Consider the following 16,498-nt stretch of genomic DNA (forward strand, 5'->3'; position numbering starts at 1 on the left):
AACCCAATATACTGAAAAAAATCACTTTTATAATAATGTAGTAAGGAAAAATGTGCAAATAAAGGCATCACTGTATTCCTATATATTTCATGTACTATACAAATCTTCCATCTCTGGCAGGAGGACATGGACAACCAGGCTCCAGAAATGCTGAACCACAAGTGGCTGTTAAAGAAACATGCACGTCTCGACTTAGCAGAAAGGTCTTAGATCCTCCTCTCAACAGAGCAATCCATCTTAAGTCACTGACAGAGCAGCAAAATTCATACAGTAACTGCCAATAAATCACTCCTATCCTTCTGGTGAAGGACATCAGAATGTGACCAAGAACATTAATTTGCACTTACACTAGGACTAAATAGCCTCAGAGGCCCTCAGGGTCAGAATAGCAATTTGCTGGGTGTTTGGGGGCTGGAGTCAATTTCTACAAGCACTTAAATATGCACCCACTTTCCCCACCCCGGGAGAGTGCCGGGTGTAATCAGCCCAGGTCACTGTGTGCAGTGACTAGAGCGCTATCACCTACTGCAGGGGCTCGACAGCTTGCGGGAGGTGGGGCAGGAGCATCTCTGGAGCTGGGTGTAGACAAGGGCTCTTCAGAAGGTGATGGGGGAGGAAGGGGCCACACTGACAAGAATAAAGAGCTGGGTGTAGAGAGGAGGACCAGGCTGTGAGGGGCTGGCCACTAGGCTGTGCAGGCTGGGTTTTGTCTGGTGAGCAATGGGAATCCCTGGATGTTTTAAAGTTGGGGAGCGCAGTGATTGTATGGGTATTTGGGAGAAGAATGAAAGTGGATTTCAGGATGGTCTGGAAGAGGAAAGTAATGGGAAGGCTGCAGTGGTAGTAAGAGATATGAGATGAAGCAACAGTGACTAAGGTTAGCTTATGCATTTATCTGCTGCCACGTCCACTAGTCACCAGTCTGGCCTCTTCCTCCCTCCAGGTATGCTTTGTCTGAATACCCCAGTCCTATCTGCAAAGCACCTGGACTAATACTAATGTTGCGCACCATCAGTAATATCTGCCTTCTAACACTTCCTGCTGTCCCATCTCACCTTCGATTCTTAGTGTACAGAGAGTGGGTATGGAGAGGGTATCCTTTTATTTAAACACAAAATGCCTGCAACTCATCTCTTTTCACATGAATTTAATTTTTGTTTTTAGTCTGTCTTCTTTCTATCACCCTGCTTATGCTGCGATCTCTCAGGCTACAAATCAAGAGGTCAAAGATCATATTTCAAAAGGAAAGTAGCAAATTTTTGATGATGGGTGATCCATGTCATCTCTCTTACAGGAAGGCAAACAAATTTAAGAGAATCACACGTGTGTGACAGAACACAAGCTGCTCACACTCTGACAGCTCCCTTAGTTACTGCAGGGTGATCTTGTCAAATTGTTCTTTCTCAAGTTATTCTTTCTAAGTCTCAGTTTCTTACGCTGGAAATAAGAACTGCAACTGCCCACAGTTGTGACAAAGGTTAAAAGCATCAACAGATACAAAAGTACTTAGTGTAATGCCCGGCAAATGGTGTGCATGCAACAGAAATTAGATCCAAGTCCCACACAACTATGCTTTTTCCTCATTACCTGCCAATCAGACTTTCTTTCTCCAAAAGTCTACTGCATTTTAAACCTTTCCTAATTTTCACATCTTCCACACACCATGCTTCCCAGTTCCAGGCAAATGCAGATTCCTTCCATTTCTGGAATTCCAATAATATTAGCTCTCTGCTTGCCTATTATCTACTGATATTTGGGTCATGAAGGGAGCTAAGCCAACTACTCTGGTCACAGTTGATTTCTGCACCCCTTCACCCCATATTTCTTCTCCCACTCCAGCAAGAGACCCAAAGTGATGTGTTATAATTTTCTCAAACGCTCTACTGAGGAATGAAAAAAATGTTTAGTACACAGAAAATTTTAGACATTACAAATTTTGAGAAAATCCACTAGTAACTAATTCCTGTCAAAAGAATATAAATCACCATGATGTTAACCTATTTCAAGTTCATATACAAACAGAAAACTTAAAAAAAATTAATTATACTGTAGAATGGCCACATGAATTATCTCTGTAGATCCTTAAAAAAGTCCAAAGGGATCACTGTCTAACAACATATGATCTAGCCCTCTCTAGTTCAAATTTGGACTGAGGCAACTAAAATGGCCCAGTTCTCTGCTTAAAACAGGTAAAAGAAACAACAATGAGATATCACTACACACATATTAGAATGACCAAAATCCAAAACACTGACAACACCAAATGCTGTTGAGGGTGTGGAATAACAAGAACTCTCGTTTGCTGCTGATGGGAATGTAAAACGGTACAGCTACTTTGGAAGACAGACTGGCAGTTTCCTACAAAATTAAACATACTCTTACCATATGATCCAGCAATTGTGCTCCTTGGTATTTACCCAAATGAACTCAGAACTTACATCTACACAAATCCTGCACATGAATATTTATAGCAGCTTTATTCATAACTGCCAAAACTTGGAGGCAACCAAGATAACCTTGATTGGGTGAATGGATAAACAAACTGTGGTACAGCTATACAATGGAATATTATTTAGCAAAAAAAAAAAAAAAAAAAAAGCTATCAAGCCACAAAAAGACATGGAGGAACCTTAAGACACAGAGAGAAGCCAATCTGAAAAGGTTACAAAAGGTATGATTCCAACTATATGGCATTCTGGAAAAGGCAAAACCATGGAGACAGTAAAAAGATTAGGGGTTGCTAGGGGTTCAGGGGGAGGAAGGGAAGGATGAATAGATAGAAGACAGGGGACGCTGAGGCCAGGGAAGCTATTCTGTATGATACTGTAATGGTGAATACTTATTATAAGTTTATTGAAACTCTCACAGAATGTACAGCACAAAGAGTGAACTTAATGTAAATTATGGACTTTAGTTAATAAATTAATATTGGCTCATCAACTGTAACAAATGTACTAATTTGATGGAAGACGTTAATAATTGGAGAGACTGGGGAAGAGAGGGGAGGGGGTATATAGGAACTTTCTGTACTCTCCCCTTGATTTTTCTGTAAACCTAAAATTGCCTAAAAAATAAAATAAAGCCTATTAATTAAAACAAAACCAAAGCTCAAGTGAAAGAATCACAGCTTTAGTGCTAAAAAGGACTTAAGTCACCCACCCAAAACCTACTCCAACTGTGGGTAACTCCTACTCCACAGCATCCCTGACATGTGGTTGCCCAGTCTTTAATTGTACACTTATGGTGACAAGTTGCTTATTTCCTAACCAATTCATTTTGTATCTCTAACATCTGGCACATAGTAGATACTTGACAAATTTCAGAATCAAGGATAGCTCTAACTGTAAAATGTGCAATCTAATATTGAACCAAAACATATTCCTATAAGTTTCCCTTGCTCAAAGAATCATGGAACATTAAGAGCTAGAAGAGACTTCAGAGATCCTCTGGTCTCTCCTTCCCATTTTACTGAAGAGAATACCAAGAGAGGGAGATAAGCACTCGTATAAATCCCAAGTTACAACTAAACAGCACAGATAACTTCAAGATGAAGACTTACCGCTTAGGTTTGAAGACAACTTTCTGTCCTCCTTCAAGTATCAGTAAGGCTTTCAGTTGTGTCCCTTTATAACCTACATCAGCTTTAATGATTTTCTTGGTGGCCATGGCATGCATGATTGCCCCCAGCTCTGGTGTCTCTTCAGGGTACACTTCCCGGGGAACCACCCACTGGGCTGCAATCTCCCAGGGAGACTGCAAGGTGTGGTCCAGCTTGGACACCAGCTCTACCCGCAAGCCAGCCATCATTCGGTGAAAGGCCCTCTGGTCCTCCCGGTTGGCAGCTGATGTATCTAAGTTGTCAATCAGGAAAACTTTGGTGAAGATAAAGATGACAAGGAGAATTGCTAACAGCACGACTCGCTGCTTTAGCTTCATGTTGACCTCTTTTCCTTCTCCCCTGACTACTCTCTCTCTTATCAAGGAGAGCAGGTGGTGATTGTCAGCAAGGAGATTCCATGATTATACACACTGGTCCATTTCTTCACTGAGGTGCCTCCCACAATTCCTGCAAGCCCAAGTATAAAGCACAATTCAATCAGAAATTCTGTCCTTCCACCCCTGAATCTTTTGCAAGCCTCAAATATATTACTCACCATTTTAGCCTTGCTAATCCTATGCCCGAGAAGACCCAATAATTTAAAATGAACTGGTCCAAGGAAGGACCTAATAGTTAAGAACCGGGTACAATGAAAATTTTAAAGCAAATACTACCATTTTAATAGGGTGCAGAGCCATCTAGGAGCCATTTGGATGGCTACCAATTCCTAGAAACCAAAACAATAGGAAAAAGCACAAAAAAGTAAAACATTAAGATATGCATAACTCCTTAACTTTCATTTTTACCTTTCAAAATCCATAAAGGACTTTTGAATATCCAAAACCACCAGTATTTGGTAACTTTTCAGTTATATCCTCCAAATATAAGTCTTATGACACGTTATAAGACAGGAACTCCTAAAAATGCCAAAGAGGGTACAGAGGAGAGTGATAACTCCCTCTCCAAATTCAAATACCTAGCAATCCTGGACATGTCACATCTGCTATTCATGTATTTAAATACAACGAACACCCAGATATGTACCTCTACTTAATCAGTCTTCTACTAATTATTTTTCAAAATTAAAAACCCTGTAAAATATGGATAATCAAATCTGGATAAATTAAGTAAAGGAAAAACATATCCCTATACCATCTGGCTATTAGTAGAACGTGACCAGAAAACTAATGAAACCTGGTACTAGAGCAACACTATGAAATCTGGACTGGTCAGGCACATAACAAAGATACTGATGCTACAGACATAAAGAAGTGCTGCTTCCGGTGCGGGGCACACCACCCTCTGGTCAATTCTGAAGCTAAAAGATTCCAAATACAAGATTTTTGCAAGGGTGTCAAGAACATACAATTCAGCCTCATTTGCATGCCGACAGGTTGCTTTCCACTCCACAGGGCCATTTAAAAACACGCACAAGCTCACTTTGCTACATGCCTACAGGCAGCACGCACTGGGCTAACACAAAGATGACAAGAAGATAACAGGGTGTTGCTTCACTCTCCAATTCATTTAACAACTCAAACCATTAATTGAAGAAATAAAACCAATACAGAAGATAGGACAAACGATTCAGGCTGAGACACTCCCACCCAAACTGGAGACTGCTCCCCTAATAACAGCTGGAAACACATCCAAAAACAGTCTACTAGAGCAACAGTGGGTTCTAAGGGCAGCACCTTGCTCAGAGCTTGCTGACATGCAGTTTATTCGTGGTGATTAACCTCTCTTCCCATTCATTTTCATAAAGATGGGAAAGCGAGAGTCACATTCAAATTGTAATTATCTCCAGCCACCTGTTTTGTTGTATCGTCATCTCCCAGAGAGTACGTAATACTAGTAGCTGAAACACAGTAACTCAAGTACGTCCAAAATGTAACTGTGATGGTATCAAGTTTGGTGTGAAACTCGGTAAAACAGTCCCCGTGATTACTGATAACGGCACCGCTAGCAGAGCAGATTTCAGAGGTGTCTGCTGGCTCATGGCCGAAACCACACAGCTCCTTCAATTATGTGTTCAGCAGTACACATCTCTGGCTGCAGTGGTAAAAGGTAACATGGAAATCTCCCTGTGTCAGCCACCATTTCCTCAGCACCTCCAGCTGCAACGACCTCCTGCTGAGGTACAATTCTGGCACAAAGGGGTCAGGTGCACAGCCTTTCACTTCCTACAAAACCCTCCTCAGGACCAAAGACTGGTTAACCCGTGAACTTCTAATGCGGCTGCTCATTTCCTTTAGCACGAAGAAAGTCCTCCCGTGTGCTACAGAAACAAATTATATCTAAACATTTATCACAAAGGTTAGGGAGAGTGAGGGCTCTTTGTTTTTTTTTTTTAAATCACCAATGCAACAGGAAGTTCTAGTAGCTCCAAACTTCAAACAAAACAAACTGAGTCTGTATGCTTTTCAATTCTGAAGCCTCATTACCTTCTGATGGGCCTCAGAAGAGCACATGCATCAGTTCAGGGCTGCAGATAATTCATCCACTCAACTAGGACAGACATTTCTATTGTGAGCTGAAGAGTTCAACTGTTACTTCACTGTTTACCTCTGCAGATTAGTAGCGAGGGCAGGTTTAACGAAGGGGCTGAACAAGCTTTCTTGTTTGGGATTAGTCACCACACCCTGGTAGAACAAGTAAGATTGCAATTTGACAACTGCCCGTCATGTCCACAGCCATCGACTTCATTTAGTGCTCAGCACCTTCTACTGGATCCCTGAAAGAACTGCCTCTGGGCCTCCAGGTCCTCCAATCCAGACTAGATAATGCAGCAAAATCATTTTTCTAATCACACACCATTTCTGAGTTCTATAAATCCCTTAGCAAGGCATTAAGGCCCTACCCTAAATGACTTCGGCCAATCTACATTGCTAGGCATCACTCTCATTCTCTTCACTCACTTGTCAGCTTCCACCACAAACGTGGTCCCCTAAGTCACTCCTCACTGGAACTCTCTCAAAATTCCTCTAGCTCTTATCTTTTCTTCCCAACTTCTCCTCTTTAAAGCCTACTTAAGCTTTCAAAGGCCATCTCCAAAGCCATTTCTGGTCTCTCCTCACACTCTATAGTAACTAGCCTCTCTCATCTTTAGACCAGTACTTAACTACATTCTGCCTCATCCAGTGTCTTCTTGTAGGTCGTTCTCAATCCCCCTCTCAGAATCTTGGCTCCTTAGTGATGGTAACTACCTTTGCACTCCCTGCGGTACGTAGCATAGTAAGGGTAGATGCATTATTCACCTAAACTGAACAAACTACTGCAAATGAGGCTATGCAAGTATCTTAGGACTCTGCTGTTAATTTCCTCCGTATTCGGTATCAAATGAGTGTGTATTAACTGGCACCTTAATGCTGGCTGTCCTCAATTAGCTCTCCTGTGTTTGGGAATCTACTTCTCTACCAACACTCTACTCAATTTAGTTGGCGGTTTCAGAGTACAGTCTCTTTTTCTGAGTACTGACAGTTCAGAAAGAGGTTTTCCTTTAGCTGGAAACCTGCTACTCCTTCAGCCTACAGGGCAAGCGCAATGATATTCAAGAAATCGACAAGGTAGAGGTTTTAGCGGAATTTTTACAAAAAGTCTATGAGTTTGCAAGACTCCTATTCCAGAAAAATGTATCAGATGCACGATACAGAATAATTCCATCCTCTAATAATGGTAGACTCTTTCACTCTTTACAATGACTCCCTTCTCTCCTGTATGCTTGAGAGGGGAGGGTACCCAAGACAGTTTCCATGCTGTATTGTCTTCTTTTCTTACTTGGGACAACATCATACTATGCACACTCTGCAAACTGGGTTTCTAAGAGGATCCCCCCTTTCAGATACCAAGAAAATGAAAGCAAGATCACTGGGTATATCCCAAGTTATTCATGAAAACTTCTCTTGCATTCCCAGGAGCCTGCCTGCTACATTTCATGCCCTCACTGCCTGTATAAATGCATCCAACAGTGTAACATTGTCCAGTTATATTATGGTCATTTATTTTAATGTTTCGGTTATGTGAAACAGAGCCTACCTCAAAGAACAGTCTCAGGGTAATAACATAACTCAAAAAATGTTAAATATAAAAAGGCAAGTGTGTAAGTCTTCACACTAAAAGCTGGTATAAATTCCCAGACTGGAGTTCTGGAAGGTAGAAGCTTATTAAGGAATTTTCGTACTGAACCCTGGTTTCACTCTCAGCTCCATCAGTGAAATGAGGCTTGATATGGAAGCTAATATTTCATTCCTCTCTCACTCTCCCTCCCTCCCTCTCTCTCTCTCTCTCTCTCACACACACACACACACACACTATCTTACACATTTGATAAGTGTTTCATAAGGATAAACTTATGACTAAAAATTGTTTTGCAAGAAACAGGTTCACATAGAAAAAGGTGAAGTCTTAGTATAAAGACTAGAATCCTCTGTTCAAGAATCTGGCTGATGTCTGGAGGAACACATACAGAAATACACATCAGTGCAAAGATCTGTTAGTCATCAGCTGATAAAATTCAATATATGTGGCTGCTGAGGAACATGCAAAGACCTCACCCCAACACTTATTATCTTATCAAGGGCTCCCACAAGCCACCAGTGAGGTTCCAAGCCTTATCAGTAGCAGTGCCACGTTGAATCGCCCTCTGATCAAGTGACAACCTCACGTTACTTCTCCGAAGGTCACGGAGAAGAAATCCCAACTTCTGCTCATAGCAACTAAAGTGAAGCCTTCAGTAATACTCTTTACTGAGTAAAGAAAAAAAAGCGGTCAGCGGTCAAATCAAGTTCTTACCACATGAAGGGAATGTAACGTGCTTTGTGAGTGTCAAATACCGGAAGAAAACATTCCGTATGAACATTTCATGCAGAGGGCTATTAACAAAGGGGATGGTGAAGGGGGTTGGATTTATTATATAACTAGTAAAACATCTTATCATGTTTACTCACACAATCTCCTCACCCTTGATCTTGAGTAGAAATTACAAGGCCACTTTTCCAAACTTCTTTGGTCACTGTTGGTCTCAGCAAACCTCTGAAGGTTTGGTTAGTACAAAAGGTAAGACCTGAATTTAATTAAGAGTTTTTGGTTGACTGTCTACAAAGACAGACACCAACAATTCCTCCCATTGGGAGGTGGAATCTATTTTTCCTTCCCCTGAATCTGGCCTAGCTTTGTAACTTGCTTTGATCAACAGAATGCTGTGGAAGTGGCTGTGTGCTAGGTGTCTTAAAAGACCTAGCAGCTTCCATTTGGGGCCAAGCTACTATGTAAAGCAGCTCAGGCTAGACTACTGAATGATGGGAGACCTGGCCAGCCCCTAGTTATTCTGGCCACTTCAGCTAAGTGCCAGACACAGAAGTGAAGCCATTAAGGGCATTCCAGTTCCAATTGAGGCCCCAGCTAAATACAGCCACCCATCTGACTCCAGCCTATATCATTTGGGCAGAAGAACCAGTCAGCTGGGCACAGTTGATCTATACAGTCATGAGAAACAACAAATCGTTTAGTCTTAAGCCACTACATTTGGGGGTAATTTGTAAAACCCAGCATTCTCACATCTATTCTGTCCACATCAACTATTTGGGAGACATTAAATTAACCATTAATACAAATAAAGATTGGATTAATAAATAATTAAGGTCTCTTAAAGGTAACACAAGAAAAAACCAGAATCTCAAACGGATCATTTGCTAAAGTCCCTTTACATACTTTAGAGCAATCAAGGCTAACCTTACACACTCAGAGACTCATACAACTATACACACCCAGTTTATAAAGCCTAACCTTTAAACTTCAGCCAGAATTACAACTCTTTAGTACAACAACAAAACTTTAAAACACACATACTCTCACCTTGGGGTGAGTCTGATACACTGCCCTTTTGTTACCTGGTGGTGGCATTAGAGCGCTGTGCTACATCCTTACCAGCTACCCCCTAGAAATAAATGCAGTCTCTCCTGATGCTTAGTGACAATCACTATAAGTAAAATAAAGAGCATTCAGAAATCTCTCCACTTATCATTGTGTTTCTAGCTAGGAAGTCAAAACCTCTCATACCAAATGGCATCCAGTTTTTATTACATGAATAAATCCCTATTATCCTCAGAAAACCAGCCTACTCCTGCACGGCCACCACTGCCCACAACAGCATAATACTGTTCTTTTTCACGTTCAATCGGGAGTCTTCAACTAAGACAAAATCTAACAAGTCATATCATAAATCAGTATCTACATAGTTTTCCTTTCCCTGCTAATTCTCCACTTAAGAAACAGCTTAATTCACCTTCTTTCTAAATATAAACTCTTCTGTAGCAGAGGGGTTAAGAATATGTGCTCTGGATTCAGAATGCCTGGGTCTGAATGCCTGCTAACCTCTCTGGGCCTCAGTTTCCTCGTATGGAAAATGAAATAAGAACACTACTACCTGACTCACAGAATTGTTAAAAATGAATGTCATTACCATGTGTACCGTGCTAAAATTAGTGCTTGGACAACCTATAGTAACTCTTGTTGGTCATTATTACCGTATCAAAAACCCAAAGATGACTTCCTGAGGAGAAAGAATGACAAAGAAAATAACCCTCATTGGTTATGTTGTCTTCTGGGTTACACAGTCAGGGGCTGGATACCTATGTTGCATTACCAAGAGTTCTAGTAATCTTATATTCCTGAACTAAATCCTTTCCTAAATTTGAGGAGTAGCTAAGGCTGGAAGCAAGTAGGTTTCTTCAGAGAGGGTACCAAGTGAAGCAGAAGGCTGGGAGGTTATGTCACTAATTTGACCAACCTGTTTCTCTTCTCTATAAAGTTCAATTCTACCACATTCAATGTAAGTGAAACAGAAGGGGAGCATGAACTTTTTCTATTTCACAAAAACGGCCGAATAGAATGCCCTTCACAATATTCTTCAGTTTGGAAAATTAAAGCTGTGCTTTAAAGATGACAGCTTTGCAGGTCCTAAAGCTTTTAAGATAAGCTCTGAAGTAACCTAAGTTACCGGAACAGAAAATCAAATCTCCATATAGTCTGAACTGGTTCAAGTGTTATATATTCCTCACAGTTTTCACTTCCACTTAAATATTTATTCACATATGTAAACTTTTTTTTTTCAGGAAATCCTCTAACAGCTCCCTGTGAAGGAAGGAACAAAAATGATCACCAGGCATTAATGAAGCAAAAAGTAGCCTTTCTTCCTGGTGTGAGAGTAAAACTGTAACAGGCTATGGAGTATTTGTTCCCTCTTTGAAAAAAAATCAATTCCTGCAACCTATCCCATTTAAACCTTGATTTAGGGCAACCTTCTAATGCTCTTCCTTGAAAAATGAAAAGAAAAAACCTTCAGCTCATACTGCTAGTGAGATTTGTTCTAAAAAACCAACACATGCAGCGTTCATTGATCTAGGAAACTCTAAGGAAATGCCTAAGAATCTGCATTCTCTTTCAAATGGACCAGGTATAATGAACTTTCCTAAGTTCCAGGTATTTCACTGCTCAATTATCGGTATCTAACAACCATTTAAGGCTATATAGAATATAATTACTATATAGCATAGAAATATGGAATTTCAAATCATATAACGTTTACTTCAGATTTTCATGTTTTCCATCTTTATTGTTCAGTTCACTACAGTTCTTGAAAAGGTATGTCAGCTTTATTCAACAGTGACACCTCACACTTTTAACTTTATGTTCTAGGGTATGTCAAGCTGACAGGCCACAGATCACTTTAGAAATAGGAACCCCAAGCAGGTCTGTGCTGAGTTATGGCTGAGTGGCTCCAGGCACGATCCCTTGTTATATATGAATATAAATGCACATACATACATACATACACACATGTATTTTTTGGCATGCCTGTCTCCTCTACGCTATTGTAAGTTCCTCAAGGACAAGGGATATATTTTACTCGCTTTGTAGTTTCAAGTAACCTAGCACAGTACAGGGCACATGAGAGGTACTGGATAAAATGCTTATTGAATAAAAGGAGTGAAGAGCAAGGGAGAGAGACCTTTATGGTTATAAGAATTTCTTCAGCTCTTTGGTTTAAAGATGGCTTTTTTTTAACAGACATAGGGAAACTAAGTCATGTAATGAATTCAGATATACAGTACAGTAAGAATGTTGAAATGTCAAATATGTATACCAACTTTATATACTCAATTTTAAATTGCTGCCTTCTGTATACCTTACTTCCATCTTTCAAGGCAACTGCTATTGCCAAGCTGGTGTCTGGTGTTGGTTGGGACTGGGAGTAAAGATGATCTGGAAATGCTAAAAGGAAGATTGGAGATGGTCCAACATTGCCCAAGAATGATACAAGACCAGGCTGGAACCAAATTTTCAAGTATTATTGGCAATGCTTTCTGAAACGAGAACCAACACTGGTATTTCCATATCATTTTCTTTTTTTCTACAGAAAGAACTACAGGGACATAAATGCACCTATACAGAGTGCAAATTCACTATCTAAACCAAGGATAAGAAACAAGAAATGAACAAAAGGTCTTTGGGCAGCCAAAATAATGGTCACAAAGTTCATCCACTAATACAGAAGAGGCAGGCAGACCCTCACTAAGCCTATTTAGCTGTTTTGCATTCAGTTTCAGGAAGCAGTGTTATCTGGGTTGCTACTCCACAGAAGATCAGAAGCTGCAAAAATTTTTAAAAGGGCAGCAGGGATGCTAACAACAGCAAAAGTACAGCTTTTTCACCTCTGAAAGAAGAGACAGATTGACTTCTGAAAGCAAATTCAAGAATTCAAAAAGCAGAGGGGACAAACAACTTACATATTTCAATCACCTCAAAGCCCTACAGGATTACTGTCTGTAACCATAACCTCAAGTCTATAAAGGTTACACTATATTGCTTAAAAAGCAAACAAAACATATAATACATTGTAAAAAATTCTTCACAAAAATATAGCTAAAATAAGAATTTTTGCACCCAATATCTTATTCCCACACTGCTATATAGATAAAGCAGAAAGTTAGCATTTAAGAACATGGAATGATCAACTTCACTGCCTCATCCTGTACTTGGTTGTGTTTCACATTCATAATTTCATATTCCTTGATCTCCTTTTAAAATGTACCCAAATTAACACCTTCCCCTCCATTGGGTAGTTACCATGCCAGAAAGTAGTCTGCTAAACACACAACAAAGCTCAATATCTTTCTTCATCAGCCTTCGTTTCTTATCTCATACTGGGATGACAGATGCAACCCCCCAAACTCACCAGGTCCAGAGCTAGGCCTTCCCTCTTCTGATTTTGGATACGAATGACAAAAATCACAAGTGAGAGCTTTGCATTACATTCTCTCCTAAATGGCTCTAGCAGTCATGCTGTCATTATAAGTTGGTCAAAAGCTAGTTTCAGTTGCAAAGTAAGGTCTTCTGTTCTGTGCCCCAGGTCTGTGCCAATGAATTCATTACTCCCTGAGTGTTACAGAGGCAGCTCAAGGAAGGAAAAGAGGGAGAGATTTACAGGTGTGGAATGCGGAGCACTTCGGGGAGGGATAACTCCCCTCTCCCACCCCCCAATATGAAGGACCAGAAGATGGACAGTCAGGGTCAATGATACTGACATGGCCAATACCAAGAGCTCTAGTTCTTCTATTAGTGCAAAAACATTGTCTACCAATCCAACTGCTCAGTGAGCCTAGCTAGAGAAAGGTGCAGGAGCAGGTCTGTGAAGCTGCACCCAGGCTGCAGGTGGCTAGAACACCACCCAATCACAAAATTAGATCTCAAGGCAGCTCCAGCAAGTAACACCCTTTACAGATACCCATCTCAACAGAACTATTTTCAACAGGAATCAGAAACACACTTTCTTGGCTTTTTTTTTTCTTGTAAAGAGGAGCTAAACAATTTATTATCTGCACTAGAATATTTCCTCCTCCCGCATACCGTTTTCCATTCATTCATTCAACCACCAAACATTTACTGCACACCTACTATGCACTATGCACTGTTAGGTGCAAAAAGAAAAGTACATCAATCATCATCACTACTACACCAAACTGTAGTGCCTCATTGTAACTGTGCTTCTCACCCCACCACTACCTGGTCCTTAGTCCCAGAGTGGCCTGACATCACCTTCAGAAGACAGTCTCCTTTTTACTGTTTCCAACTATGGCCACAGAATACAAAGAGCAGCCTCCTATTTCTATTATGAGATTGTAGCAGTCACCGAGAGACACCATTGTGATTGCTATTTTAAAAAGTTGTCAATTCAAGAGCTGAAGTATCTGGCTTCAGGGTTTATACCATTAAAATGATGGTCACACAAAGTGTAGGAAGCTGAAGTCTGCCCTGCAAGTAGAGGAAACAGAAAATTTCATTTAGAAATTCAACATTCAGAAAAAACAAAAGGCAGAGGCTTTAACGCTGTGTGAAAGAACTGGAGTCTACAAATGGAAGTCAACAGAATGGACTAAAAGTCAAGGAATTATCAACTCAACAAAGAAATTCTATGACATAAAGGATTAGATGATAGAAACAGGGATCTGTTTGTTCCCTATTCAAAGAACCCAGGGTGTGTGTTTTCCAATTTTCATTCTTTAACTAAATCATGGCTATTTTCCTACTAGCTCCAGAGAAACAAACAGAACAAATCAATCTCACATTTTTACCAGTCACACTGAAGAAAAGCTATGAGCTCCAAGATTTCTTGATCATCTTTTACCACCATTCATTTCTATCATTGCACTTTAATGTAAGTGAGGCTGACTCTGAATTGCTTGCTTGTGCCTCTTAATTCTCTTTTGACAAGCACTTTCAAAGGTGGAAGGCCCTCCTGTTGATTGATTCCACTGAACAGTTCTAGGGGCCAAAGTCCAACATCTCCACAAACTTCAAAAGTTATTAATTTAACACAAAACAATTTTAAATCTACCTTAGACTGGCTCTAAGTCTAGGCAAATAACTTAGCATCTTTAACATCTGTATCTCAGTTTCTCAAGGACATGTCTTGATGATAAATAACAATATCTGTGGAAGAACTCTAAGGCTTAGCTCAAAGGTCCTGCATAAATTCCAGGACTGCAATACATAGAGCACACTAAGGTCTCTAACCCAATTTAAAATAATCAACCCCATGGGACTTCCCTGGTGGTCTAGTGGTTAAGACTGCACTCCCAATGCAGGGGACCCAGGTTCAAACCCTGGTCAGAGAACTAGATCAACTAAAAAGATCTCTCATGCCGCAACTAAGACCCGGCACAGCCAAATAAATAAATAATAAAAAATAAAATAATCAACCCCAATGAAATTTATGCATTAATTTACAACAAAAGGAGGATAGGAATAGTTAGTAAACAGTAATCATAGTTATTGTTTTACATCAAGTCCTGCAATTTGAAAGCTAAAAGACCCACATTCCTGTTCCTTCAAGGTGAGAAATCAAACCTCTGAAGAGAAACTAGCCAAGTGGGGATGATACTGATACTTGGTCCTAAACTCAAGTCACTGTACCCAGCATCCCCCGTTTTCCCAAATTATAAACTCCTCACCCTTCCAACTGACGATATGGCCATTTAAAGGACTAATAATTCCCTAACAACCAATCACGTCTTGTCCCCTCCACTTTCACTCCAACATCCTCCTACCCCTTCTCTTCCTACCGGGAGACTTGCAGGTAACAGAAGCTTGATTAGAATGAAACTCTTATCACACCCCACAATCAAGGACGCAACTTGACAACTGCTCACGCTCATCATTAATGGCAACGTTTCGGTTCGCTTTTAATTGCGGGACCACAGCACCCGGAAATGAAATCTCAAGCGCAACCCACTTGGGACAACCGTATCACTTCCTTAAGTTGTGCTCGACTGCGAGCGCGGGGTGCACGACCCCGAGGAGACCGCGGACCCCTAGGCACGGTTACCCTGCCTCCTGCCTCGGGCCTGGAAGTCACTCGCGCTTCTCGGCCACGAGGTGGGCCCGCGGGCGCGCGATACCCCCCCCCCACCCCGGGCCGCCGCAACGGGCACTCGGCGGGACACGAGGGCGGCACCAGGGCCAGTCGCCTCTGGGGACCGCGTCCGGGCGCGAGGGTGGGTCACTGGACGGATCCCAGGCGGCTCAAGGCGCCCCCAGGTAAGGCCCGCGCCTCAGGCGGGCCGAGGAGGCGACGGCCTCGGCCGCGTCCCTCCAGCCACGACGGCCGGTAGGAGCCCTCCCGGGGTCAGTGAGGCGGGGCGCGCGGCCCGGGCCGGTCTCTGAGGCAGCCGCCGCTCGTGGACCGCTCTGGGCACTGGTGCCCGGCCCCTCAGGGAGGCGCCCCGCCCCCAGACGGCCCCAGCCCGGCGCGCGCCACGCACCGCGCCCCTCCCGCGGGTGGGCCTGCACTTTCCCGCCCGCCCTCGCGCCCCCAAGCCGCTCACCTGCGACGCCCTAAGCTCGCTCCATGGCCGCCCGCACGGTGCGGTGCGGCGCGGCCCCGGCCGCCCCCGCCACCTCCGGGAAGGGGCAGCCCCACGCCGCGCTCACCGCCCCCAGCCGCTGCTACTGCGGCTCCCGCCCACCCCCGGCCCGGCCATTCCCTGGCCACCTCACCCCGCGGTCCCACACCCACCCCCCCGCCTCCGCGGCTCGCGACTGTTGGTACCTTCCTAGCGTAACGCCTTCCCCGTGGCCAATCCAAGGGCTTCTTCCGCGAGGCCACACCCCCGCCCCCCGGTGGGCGGGCCTACCGGACCTGATCCGGACCGCCCGCCTTAACCTTTTGCGTCCCGGGCCGGTCCGCTTAACTCTCTTGACGCCGGCTCACGCCTCTCCTGCTTCTCCCTGCCGCCCCGCCCCGCTTACGTAAATGGACCTCTAACTTCTCTCTAGCCTTAGCTTTTTCTTTCCTGGTTTTCGTGAGCAGCTAGGCAGCCAGTCAGCGGGACTGGAAGTAGA

At 42.7% G+C, this 16,498-nt stretch overlaps 1 protein-coding gene across 5 annotated transcripts in view; it reads right to left on the reverse strand.

Moving 5' to 3' along the window:
- Positions 1–16,068, reverse strand: part of FAM20B (FAM20B glycosaminoglycan xylosylkinase) — a gene marked incomplete at its 3' end in the record, with an annotated part of 41,629 nt that extends 25,561 nt beyond the window's left edge. For 2 of the 5 annotated variants that reach the window (XM_082612756.1, XM_082612760.1), the window contains exons 1-2: positions 15,982–16,068; positions 3,560–4,066 (exon numbers count right to left, since the gene is read on the reverse strand). In XM_082612756.1, the coding sequence (XP_082468882.1) occupies positions 3,560–3,936 (377 nt within the window). In that variant the 5' untranslated portion in view covers positions 3,937–4,066; positions 15,982–16,068. Of the gene's footprint in view, positions 1–3,559; positions 4,067–6,042; positions 6,066–13,693; positions 13,771–13,864; positions 13,910–15,981 lie in introns of those variants that run through there. The other 3 variants (XM_082612757.1, XM_082612758.1, XM_082612759.1) reach the window with 3 other exon arrangements.
- Between the last annotated feature and the right edge of the window lie 430 nt (positions 16,069–16,498).

This window comes from Mesoplodon mirus (genome assembly GCF_964341445.2).
Source record: "Mesoplodon mirus genome assembly, chromosome: 3".
In the NCBI taxonomy this organism is placed as follows: domain Eukaryota; kingdom Metazoa; phylum Chordata; class Mammalia; order Artiodactyla; family Ziphiidae; genus Mesoplodon; species Mesoplodon mirus.